Source organism: Paramormyrops kingsleyae, chromosome 15 (assembly GCF_048594095.1).
Source record: "Paramormyrops kingsleyae isolate MSU_618 chromosome 15, PKINGS_0.4, whole genome shotgun sequence".
In the NCBI taxonomy this organism is placed as follows: Eukaryota; Metazoa; Chordata; class Actinopteri; order Osteoglossiformes; family Mormyridae; genus Paramormyrops; species Paramormyrops kingsleyae.
In genome coordinates this window covers 3,378,960-3,390,998 of record NC_132811.1, presented here as the reverse complement: position 1 = coordinate 3,390,998, position 12,039 = coordinate 3,378,960, and the positions used below count along the sequence as shown (strand labels likewise).

At 46.1% G+C, this 12,039-nt stretch overlaps 1 protein-coding gene across 7 annotated transcripts in view; it reads left to right on the top strand.

Annotated features, from left to right (window-relative positions):
• Positions 1-12,039, top strand: part of ptprsa (protein tyrosine phosphatase receptor type Sa) — a 165,375-nt gene that overhangs the window by 66,378 nt on the left and 86,958 nt on the right. For all 7 annotated transcript variants that reach the window (XM_023843591.2, XM_023843588.2, XM_023843589.2 and 4 more), the window contains exons 4-5: positions 10,054-10,199; positions 10,994-11,135. In XM_023843591.2, coding sequence (XP_023699359.1) covers positions 10,054-10,199; positions 10,994-11,135 — 288 coding nt within the window. The remainder of the gene's footprint in view (positions 1-10,053; positions 10,200-10,993; positions 11,136-12,039) is intronic.

Below are 12,039 nucleotides of genomic sequence, written 5' to 3'. Positions count from 1 at the left end.
CGCTACGTTCCTGTTGTCTGTCTGTGCCTTCGTTTCGCCGTTTTTCAAGGTCTCAATCATAGGCATTTTGCCAGAGAGGAGCGGTTATTCGTACATATTCAAGAGGCAACTTAGGGTGTAGAGGAGCCTCCCTCCCTGACAGCAATGATACTCGGACTCCCAAATGGATTCACCTCCACAAACCTGCTGTTAAGCGAGTCCCAGCACCCACTACGCGGCATGACTCGCCATCCGATCCACACAGCCTTACTCTGCAGAAGAGGCTCCGTTTGCCGTCTCGTTGAGGCATGGATATGTCCGGCTGGCAAGGATGCCCGCTGAGGCCCACCGTTCCCGATTTGCGCCAGTTCCATCCCGTTTCCATAAGCCAGTGACGACGCTCAGGCATGACTGAGCTCTATCTCTCTGTTTGTCTTTCATCATTCCATATTTATCCATGTGGACGTTTAACCTGCTCATCTAGTCTTTTTATCTTTATTTGTTCTGCTTAAACAGCAATTTGAAGGCAGTAGATTAAAGCTGTTTGATTTATTGTCTCTCTACCCTCTCTGTCTCTTCCCCTCATGGTTTTATCTCTCCTCCTCTCGCTTTAATGCCTTTCACTCTTGTGTCCCTCTTCCGTCAGCCTCTGGAAGCGGTAGCTCTTTTTCGCTAATCCATCCCGCTCTGTTTACATGCCGTCTGGATGGCTAAACGCTCCTTTCTCCTCAGACAGACGCCTGCCTTTCTCTCCCCGCTGAAATGCACTCTGCATTCAGCCAGACGCACGGCAGCGGCTCCCTCTCAGCAGGCCGCCTCTCAGCAGGCCGCCTCTCAGCAGGCCGCCTGCGCCACCTTCCGACGTCGCCGCGTTCCCAGGATATGACCCTCCCCCCTTCCCGGTGGCTCTTTTTCCTTTTCCGTCACCTTCCTGGAGCCCCTTTGTCATCCTGCTTCCCACTCCTCTGCGACTGGCTGTTTCCACTCCTTTCTTCCCTTTGGTTGCTCACACCGGTCCCCTACTCAGACACAAGCTGCCCTCGCCCCTGCTTTCTGAATCATTTCTCTTCCTCAGGCCTCTCAGCTCACAGCTTTGTTAAGGGGCACATAATGCGTATGTGTGTCACCTTGCTTGCTGAGGTCTGATCTGCCTTTGTGGAAGGCATGATGTCATCCCTCTCTCTCTCTCTCTCTCTCTCTCTCACTCTCACCCTCTCTCGCCTTCTCCTCCCTTACTCACATGCAGTCCCTTCCCTTCTTATAAATGAAATTGCAAAGACAGAGGTTTTAATCAAACCAAACACAACTCTCAGAATGAATCATCCCAGTAATAAAACCCATATACTCTTTTACGGTAATTGATTTTCTGGTACAGTAATTCACCTACACAAGGAAGCCAACAAGTATTATTATTATTATTATTATTATTATTATTATAGTAGTAGTAGTATTTTATTGCTTGAAGAAGTGGTAGTAATGACCTTACTGTTATTTTGCATTGGCAGATATTGTTATGCAAATATATTGTGTTTTTTATATCAGGATATTAACTAATGATATTCAAGTGTCTTGCTCCAGGGTGCAATAGTAAGTGCTTCTCGCTACTCTCTGATGATGGGTTTCTCTTCGCCAGTGATTACATGCCAGGTACATCCATGAAAACCCAAACTGATAACAGACCAATTAACAAAATGACAATTATGATTCTTACGTTCAGCTTTCAGGAAGACTGAGTTTGCTGTGTTGGTAAATGATTCCACGTCTAACTGTCTGTCAAACTGTCACACGGAGAACGGAACATCTGGATGTGATGACGTCACATGCAGGAATAATGCGAGAGCAAACGGAAGCATCATGCGCTTCCAGGGAATGTTTTGATTGACTGCTGGGTTTCTGTCACCTGGCTTTGCGGGGGGAGCTGCGGGCCGATAGAAAGGGGGCTTTCTGGAGTGTCTGTAAAGATCGTTTCAGGAGTGAACCTCGCTGCAGGTCTCTGTGACCTGAGAACCCCCCCCCCACACACACACACGTATATATTCCGGCCCCTCTGGCCTGCGTCCTGCCTCTAGCCGTCACGCTCTTGCACCTATGCTGAGCAGCTGCCTGTCGCTAACTGCTAACTGCGCAGAGCCACTTCCTGACCCAAGAGGCTGTTTGCGTCACCGCAGCCGGTTCTGTGGCGGAGGGATCGGCGGACCTCTGGGTCGGCTATGGTGCGTCGCGGCCATATCGGGGTTAGCCTGCCCCCCCACTGCCCCGGCTAGAGCGGCTGCATTATTAAAACCGGCCCTCTGCTGGGAGCTGCGATCCGCTCACGCAGAGCTGCCTATTAACCCCCCACCGCCGCCGTGTCCGAGCCTCGCTGGCCCACACGCGGCGCCTGCTGTCTTTTTTGGGTATCGTGCACTAAAAAAAGCCAGTGCGGCCGGCCAGCAGTTCACCACAACAGCCAGGGTTACAATCACTTTGCTGTCTGCCCAGTAACGTCCCATCGCCGGACGTCATGGGGGCGGGGGGGCGCGATCCGCAGCCAGGCATGGAGCCCGGAATGCTGCCGCCAAATGCTAAGTGCACACTGTCCTTCCTCTGTGCTTTGGGCACCTATGACCTGATAGAAACGCTGCATGTTTTGGCTGAATGTGACATTGTCTTTGATGCGATGCAAGTTGCCAGTGATATATATATAACGAAAAGGCTGTGCTCTGTGGTGTCATTTTTTTTTTGCCTGTGCTCCTTTGTGTTTTATGAATTTTCAATTTTACCGGAGCACAAAGAAATAATTCTGCATTTATGTCCTTACATGCATCTTCTTAAGGGTCAGTCTTGCCTCTGTCACAATCAGCTCATTTAATTGTAACTGATTTACCAAAACGTGACTCAGACTATTTCAGTAATTTAGTTTTCTTTTATTCTGCCATGTACAAATTTCTGGACCCTTGGGTGTTTTTTCCCCATTACGTTTCTGTCTTGTGGCTTTTTAAAGACATTTGCTGTTCCTGTTTCGCTCTTGCTAACCTAAAAACTCTGAAACATCTGTCCATCTATATTCCATGATCACCTGTCCAGTCAAGGTCAGTGTCATCAGTAGTGTGGGGTGCGTGTACACAAATACACACACACACACACACACACGCACACACACACACACAAACGCATGTGCGTATACACACACACGCCAGCACACACAAACACCCAGACCTGTATTCATATCTTTGTGGGGACTCTCCATTAATTTCTGTGGGGATAACTCTAATCCCACCATGACGACCTTCACCCCTACCCAGCCCTAACTTTGACCATAAGTAACCAAACAAAATGCAAGACTTTTGGCATTTTTACTTTTTTGATTTCATTCACAGATCTTTGTGGGGACCTGAAAAATGGTCCCCACAACGTCAAAAAAGCAGGTTTTTATTACATTGTGAGGGACATTTGGTCCCCACAATGTAATATAAACGTAATCCACACACACACACACACACACAGATGTTCACCAGTTTACCTTAACTGCACATTTCAGGAGTAATTTGTAATTTTGTGCAAATAAACTGGCACACTCCAAAGTAAGGCACGTCAAACAGGGAGATCATCTAAACGCCACGTGGCCGGGTTCGACCTGCACTGCACCACCCAGCCAAAATAAAAGTGCATATGCTGTATATAATTTAGTCCCTTTACGATTATTCTGTTTGTCCTAGTTGGTGGCCTGCCGTCTATAATGACATCGCATTAGCAGTTGTCTTCACAACCAAAACCCAAATCTTATCCTCGTTGCCCAATGGACTGTTCTATTTTATGATGCATGTTGCTTTTTTTATTGTATATTGAAATAGCTAAATATTCTCAAACAAGAAGAGCAATAACTAACTTTCCCATCATCTGCTTTGTACTGGTGCCCTTCTTATTTGCAGCCAACAATGGAAGATTGCCGTTCTTTGTGTTGGCAGTTGTTGTACAACACGTCAAACATTGTATGATGCTGTTGTACTTCTCAGATGAACGTACCGCTGCCCAGAGCAGACCAGCCTAGACGCCGGTCTGCTCTTCAGAGTCTTCAGAGGGGGGGCGACTTAGCAAACCAGCTTCACTTTGTCTCAGACAGGGGGCGCCGGTGGGGCTTCAACCAGCACTGCCGTCACCTCAGATCTTCTTGTAAAGTTAGTAAAGTTTCACGCAATGGACCTCAGCTGCAGAAAAGATGGTCTGAGGATCATTTTCAGTAATAACTTGATTCCTCGCGTGAAATGGTCTCTTTTTATCTATTTTGAATGAAAGTCTGACTCTGACTGACTGACAGATACTCATTATAGCCTGTTTTATCCATGTTCATTGAAATCAGTGCAGCACAGTAGCTGCATGTTTACACAGGGGATATTCTAATGCAGAGAGAGTAAGGGGGCATTGGGCTGTGAGCGCTGCAGCCTAAGAGCTCATGGTCTCTGTGTCATGAAAGCTGTTTGATGCCCAGTCAGCGTCTCCTGCCGCTGGGCACTGAATGAGCCTCACAGAGCTGCTGAGATATGCACATAGATTTATGTTGCTTTTGTATCCAGTAGCTAGTTTACATTGTTACCAGCCCCCCTGGTTTCGGAGCATGTGATGCTAATGATGAATATATATTTTCCCCTCCGGTGAGCTCACACAAGCTCACCTTCATTGTAAAGATACTCTAGTCTGTCCTTACATCCATGATAATGTAAGATACTGGCCTTGTTTTCATAAGCACGACGCAGAGCTCTGCATACACTAACTACCCATGCAATAGCCACACACATCGCATGCATTTCAGGCAATTGCATTTCCATTATTGGGAAGAAATGCTTTTTCCTGTATTCGACACATTTCCGTCGTACCTTTTTTTTTTTTTTTTACATTTCGTGTTTGTAAACTTCATTAAAACTGCAGTCTGAATTCTGAGAGTTTCTCACTTTGACATTTTTCCGGGAAAAGTCGGAGGAGCGCAATAATGACTCGGGGCCCGTTTATACAGATTAACTGAGAAAGTGTGCTGCCTCAAAAATCTCATACTTCTGCTACAAATTTTGCAGACCTTTTTTTTTTCCCAGTTGGGGGGAGGGGGGCGGTTAAGGACTATGTACAGACTTATTGTGAGCTGGTCCAGAGACACACTCTCTCGCTGTAACGGAGCCTTTCCCACCTCCAGCCGCTTGTTGGCGAACCTCTGCCTGATGCAGCACCTGTTAATGAAGGATTGCAGAATGAGTTTTCACGTCTGCATCTATCTGCTCATCCCTATTACATATTCAGCAGTCAGCAAACACAAACGCACCACAAAAACTTTAATGTTTCTGTTTCCAGCTGTTGCCTAGTTACTCCCTGATTATCAACGTCATTCCATTTTACCTCTAGCTATATAATTTTGCTCTCAGTGGTTGTATGCCCTGTTATGCTGCATGGCCTAATGGCAGCCTTTCGTAGTAAAGGAATCTTGCTTTAATGCATGTCCTTGTAATAATGACGGAATACTGTTACTAGGCTTTGCATTTCTGCACCTTGCATGGTACTATTTGTTGAAAAAGAAAAGAAAAAAAGAGCTTATTTTGTTTTATACTGTTGTTTTTTTTAATTTCTTACCACACATTACACAACACAGTGTATTTCAATAGTTTGTTTTGAAATTCAGATTTAATTTTATATTTAAGTCCTGTGATCATTGCCATCTTTTATTGTAATGACATACAATTTAACATTTAAATTCTGGATAAAAAATTATATTTTTCAATTTAAGCATAAGCCACAACAGTACAAAGGTTTTCATATGTGCGTGTCTGTGTGTGTGCGTGTCTGTGTGTGCGTCTGTGTGTGTGCGTGTGGGTGCGCGCGTGTGCGTGCGTGCGTGTGCGTGTGTGTGCGTGTGTGCGTGTAGCTAAAGAGTCTTTCATGCAGAAAAACGGTGGGTGTTTGCAGTTGGGCACTGGAAAGCCTGACAAGGTGCTTAGAGTGTGTGTTAAACCAAACTGCTTTTTCATCTCCAGTGTAGAGCACAGGCCCACTGCACAGTCCTAGGGAAGCTGACTGAGGAAACGACGTAATTGTCTTCCCGGTGCGACCTACTCTAAGTCTCATTCAGTGCTGCTACCCCTTAGGAAGCTCTCTGGAGGCCAATCGAAGCCCCACCTTTGAGCCTGACATTCTGGCTATTGTTTACTGAGTTACTTATTGTGTCATTTTCATCTCTTCACTGCTAATCTTTTTCAGTTTTGCACCTGTACAGGGCAGGTCGCGACTTCTTTCAACAGTTCATTCTTGTTTATTATGATCCACTCCCTGCTTATTGAGACCGATGCTTTCTCTTAAGGATTAGAGCCTCATTGCATGTCATCCTGTGTGCGTATTTAAGAGGGGATGGGGATAGGACAAGAAGAGATGGCAGGTTTCCATAGCGATGGATAAAGTGAAGGGCAACCCTAAGAAAGACACGGAAACAGACGGTGAAGCGGAAATAGAAGAATGGTGACTTTTCAGTATGACCGTGAGCAGTTTGCTGATACATACATATTTTTTTTTGTTTGTCGTTCAGCTCTCACCCTCCCGTGGCACTCAGAACCATCCTAAAACTGGCTCAGTGGACTATCCAGCTGTATCAGAGGGTACCAAAGTGACGTTTGAAGTGAGCTCACCTGCTGCACAATTTAATTATAGATGGACGTCCTTTATCGATCTGGGGGAAAAACATAATTCATAAATGCAATGCATTCAGTGAAAAGGCGAAGCGTCATCTGGGTTTTTTTTTGTGGAGTAATTATTTGTTTTGACCTTGACGTGAAAGGGATGAGATTTTATTCCAGAGAAGCTTTTCAATGTGTTGAAATGGACGCCACTTTCAACTTTTGTTCAAACATTTCTCTGCAGACCGAAATCCATCTTCATTCAAAGGCTGTAATTGGGGTTCATTGTGTCTATGTGAAAAAGGAAAACACGCGGGAAAATGGCCCCCAAAATACCATAAAATGTGCCCCTTCACACTCCAAATAAGCTCCTATCAGCTGTGAAAGGTGCCTATTTTAACCAAGACGGATGACAAGTGGCCTTTTCTGTCCACTCTCTCCTGGTCAGACGCTAACGCTCTTTGTTCATCAACATTTCCGGCTTCCTTGATAATGGCCCCTTTCCTCATTTCATCATATAATTATGATTTTACAATGTTTGTCATATTAATGAAGAGGTCAGAAATAAGTGAATTTTTCACAAATGGAGATATATACTGGATTTTTACATTTCATTCATTTATTCGACACCTTTATCCAAAGTGACTTACGATTAAGAGTAGAGTTATGATTAATGTGTTTGGGTTGAGGCCTTTGAATCATTAGCATATTGCTTTACTTGTTAAGCTACCAGAACATGCAGGTCATGTGCGGACCGCGTACTGGCCACGTGTGTGTGGACCACGTACTGGCCATGTGCAGGTCATGTGTGGGTCATGTGTGGGTCATGTGCTGGTCCCTTTGCGTGTTTGCTCAGCCCTGTCACTGTGGTCTCTGTAAAGTCAGGTTACCTGTGGTGCTGGATGTTTCCACTTCGCCATCCACCTGGCAGATAAATCTCATATTTGGGCTTATCTGTGAAAGGCAGCAAACGGATTCATTTGGAGAGTGACTGGAACGTGGGGTGCGGGCAGAGAGGGACTCGGGCGCTGGGCAGAGATGGACTCGGGCGCTGGGCAGAGAGGGACTCGGGCGCTGGGCAGTGGTCGCCTGACTCAATCATATCGAAGCAAATTTGTCGTGTTTACGAAACAGTGCTGACCTGCTTGCCTCTTAACAGCACAACCACCAAAGCCGCCATTGTTTTCTCTCAGTAGAAGCCCAGTTTAACTGCCTATTGCCACTATCTCACCCCCGGGGCAAATTCCGTTGGGAACCCAGCTTTAGTCCCAGTGTTGTTATAGTTTCGATTCTTTTTTAGATTTCATTTTTATATTATTTTGAATTTTCATTTGAAATCCAACATGAATACACATGGCTCATTATGTACTAATGTCCACAAAATGGGCAAAAATGCTCCAGGTATTATTAATAATAACCAAAAATAAACAAATCACTAATCGCTAAATTTAATTTTTAATTGGTAGCGAAAGTACTTGACATTTGTTTTTATTTTCTTTCAATTAGTTTCGGGATGCAGTATTTACAGTTTTCGTTTAATTGTAGTTTATCTTATTTTCATGTCTTATTTTATTTACCCTTTTACCCTGTACTAGGCAGGTTTACAAAACAGAAGAATACTGTGAATAAAGTGAGAGGTGTAGCTTAAGCTGTCATGCAGGGTGTGTGGGGCTGGGACTGTGTCCATGTTTCACGGGTTTGACCCGTAAATGAGGTCTAACAAAAGTAAAAACTCCAAATGGGAAATGCTACTACATTCAAATAAATATCAACAGGGAAGTTTAAAAATGTCATGTGTACTCAGCCATTGTGAAGAGCGACTTTGCAATGTCTTAAAATCTTACTTTTGCTATGTCTTTCAAAGATTGGTGAGTATACACATACACATGTATACATATATATATATGTATATATATTTAGCATAAGAGAGAGTTTTCCTTCTGCACCAAGAAATTTGTTCACTGTTAGCTGTTTGCAGTAGAGCTAAAGTAGCCTGTGTAAGATGTTCGGAGTCTTGAAAGACCTTTGTCACTCATAAAAAAAGCCAGAAGGACGTCATGGTTTCTATGGAGATGGTCTGTCCAGTGCTGATGCTTGATTACATGTTTCAGCTCCTAGGTCATGAGTTGTGCCAGTTTGTGAAGCATAAAGAATGCCTTGCGTTTCCTGTCAAAAAAATGTTTCCGTCTTCATCATGCGGCTTCCGTTGTACTTATTGCAGACCTATGCCCTCTCTGTCATGTTTTTTGTCACCGTCCTGAAGATAAGCTTTCTTAATGTGGACCATAGCAATTTGATCCTATCTGCGGATTTAAAGATTTCCCTGGGAAAGTTCCCTTTTAGGTCTTCTTGTGTCTTGGTGAAAATCGTACTTAGAGAATCAACTGTAAAAGCACAGCATACATATGTGCTATGATTATGTAGCTCTGAATAAAATTAAAAGCGTTTTTTGTTTCACTCATTTCTCAATTTATGGGCGTGTGTCTGTGAATAATATATACATTTGTTTGCACAATGCAGCCCGATTCTTCCCTGTTTCTCTTTAATAAAGGGCGTCTACCTTGCTTTATGGGACTTCACTCCTGCTTCTAGGAGCCTGATACAAACTATCCTAGCAGTGCACATCACACCTGCACTTAATGTTTCCCATTCCCTTTGAAGGTCACTTGATTTCATCCTCCAATTCATGAGAAACTGTTGGATAAGTGAGTGGTCATCTCCGGCATTAGAATGTCACTTCCATCATTTACCTGGTTGGTTCCTGCTGGTTCCCAGTGTCTCCTGCTTCACCTCATTCCTGTGTTCTGCTCTCTTAGAAATTTTGAACCTGGCAGCAACCTGCTGCTCAGCGTAGCCTTCTGATAACATAACCAGGATTAAACCAGGATTTACAAATGTAGATTGTTTTAAAAATATGGAGTGGTCTCTTAATTAGTTCCAGAGCTGTATATTTCTGTATGTATCTGTGTATACATTCATTGTAGTGTATAACATTATTTACTACCTCTCGTATAATCCACTCCCACTGAAATTTCCAGTACAGTATGATGGTGCTGAAATGCATGCTTATATATTATACATTCTCATATATTAACACCCCCCCCACACAATGAGGGTTAGGCATGAGTTTGATTACAAGAGCAGCGAAACAGGGGCTGCAGTATTTTCTTTATTCCTTCCTTCCATTATTCATGTTGACATGAGCATGAGAGCTGCAGGGTAATTACAGGCACGTGATTACAGTGGAAGCTCTTATTTACACAAGCAGCCCCGGAGCTTGCCTCATTGCCTGGGTTTTGGGCAACGCCGCTGTCCCCGATTTCGCAGATGAGGGCTTCTGGATCTTCCCTGCCCCTCTCCGCCGCCATCAGCTGTGTGCTCAGCGTTCACCTGGGTTCTTACGCTCTGACACACTTCGCTTTTCCGCCTGGCTCTTCCTCCGCAGCTCCGCCCAGATTCACGAAGGCCCCCGTCGACCAGATCGGCGTGTCCGGCGGCGTGGTCTCCTTCGTCTGTCAGGCGACGGGCGACCCCAAGCCGCGCGTGAGCTGGAACAAGAAAGGAAAGAAGGTCAACTCACAGCGCATCGAGGTGAGGCGTTCCCGCTCTGCCGCCTGCTCCACCCCTCGCACACGACAGCCGAATAAATGGGCTTTATAACCAGAGACGGGACAATAATACTGTCTCAATTTCCCCTGTTCCCAGGTGGGGAGTTCAGGTCCAAATAATAAAATTCCAGACCAAGATTTTGTTACAACCAACCAGTTGAAGATAAAGAGTCACAGACACAGAGTATTCAACTGGTTGGTTGAAACAAAATCATGGTCTGGATTTCTACTCTCTGGATCTGAACTCCCCACCTCAGACGCTTTTTCAGTCACTTGAAATGAACGTGCTATAGTGTGGTGCCACTTTCAGGCCTTATAGATTTGGAGCGCCAGTCAGCTGCTATCTGTTTTCGTGTAAATGAGCTGTGCTTTATTTATGAGTTTTGCTTGTTGTTTTTCATTGTTGGGGCACAGATGGGAAGCGTAACGCCTTGATTGATGTTTGTCGTGCTTTAATTAAAACTCCCTTAAACTCTCAGCGCTGACGATGTTTCAGGAAGATGGAACGCTCACACAGAAAAGGCAAAAGCGTTATAGAGATAAACAAGTTAATTATTTTTGTGTTTTATTATGATAAAAACTGTGGAGGCTGTTGGACCGCGGCCGTATTTTGCTTCCATTTATAGTACTTTTGTAAAATACTCTTGAAGACCAGCTGAACTTCCAGGCATAGACTGATCACGCAATGGTAACCAAAAGCCAGCCTGGAGTAAAGCCCACGACGCAGGTGTCCACTGACCTGCGTTCCTCCAACCCTTTTTGTCCTGGTTTTTCCAGACAATCGAGTTTGATGAGGGTGCAGGAGCCGTCCTTCGCATCCAGCCCCTGCGGGCTCCGCGTGACGAGAACATCTACGAGTGCGTGGCGGAGAACAGTGAAGGCGACGTCACGGTCAACGCCAGGTTGTCCATCATCAGAGGTTAGTTTCTGTCCGTCTTCATTCTCGGATTAGGCTGGACGTGAACATAAACCGCACGACATGTATTACGGGAATCCTTGCTTGTAAAGAAGTTCTGAGCCGGCGGGCAGATCCATGGGACAGTTGGGGAATTAGCACAGCAGGAAGCCAAACTAAACAACAGAAAGATACATGCTTTTCTCTCTAAGCTACGCAGGCAACAGGTAACCCCACCAGAGCCGGGCCATTTCCCCAGCCTCTCTCCCACACGGAGCGAACGTGTTTCACTCATCTCTCTATCGATGACCCGTGAGTGGAGAGGTGTGCTCCCCGAAACCGGCCCCTCCCTGGAAACAGCCACACCCAGAAACGCTGACGTCTCTCAGTCATCCGTGGCCTCCCCGCTGCATAAACCGATGGCAGAAAGTGTCACCCTTAGCAAGATGAGGGACCTAGATTTAGCTACAGGACCACACTTTGAAATGACGCTGGCGTTCACAGAGATTGGCAGCGGAGTCGTGGCGTGCGGAGGGGGGGTGACAGCGAGCGCAGCGTCCGGCACATGCCCTGCCCGCTCCGTGCCCCGATTCGCACCGCGCGGCCCTGACGCCTCCGCGGCTCAGCGGCGTGACGTCGTACCTTCAGCTGTGCCTCCTGAGACAGTCCGGAGCGCTGGGGTCCGTCCTCCTCAAGCTTTGGCACGACCGGCCCAGTGGGGACAGGGGGGCGGGGCGGGGGGCGGAGGGTAAAGTGTGCGGAACATCCCCCCGCCCTCTGGGCTGGCTGGGCCCCAGGTCATGCGCTGTATGGATAAGCTCTCACCCAAGTGCATGGCTTCCCCTCCTTTGTATATTTACTTGCCCTCGCCATCTGCCTCAGCCGAATGCCGGGCCTGGTGGCCCGTGAGCTCCAGCCCGGGCCGCGG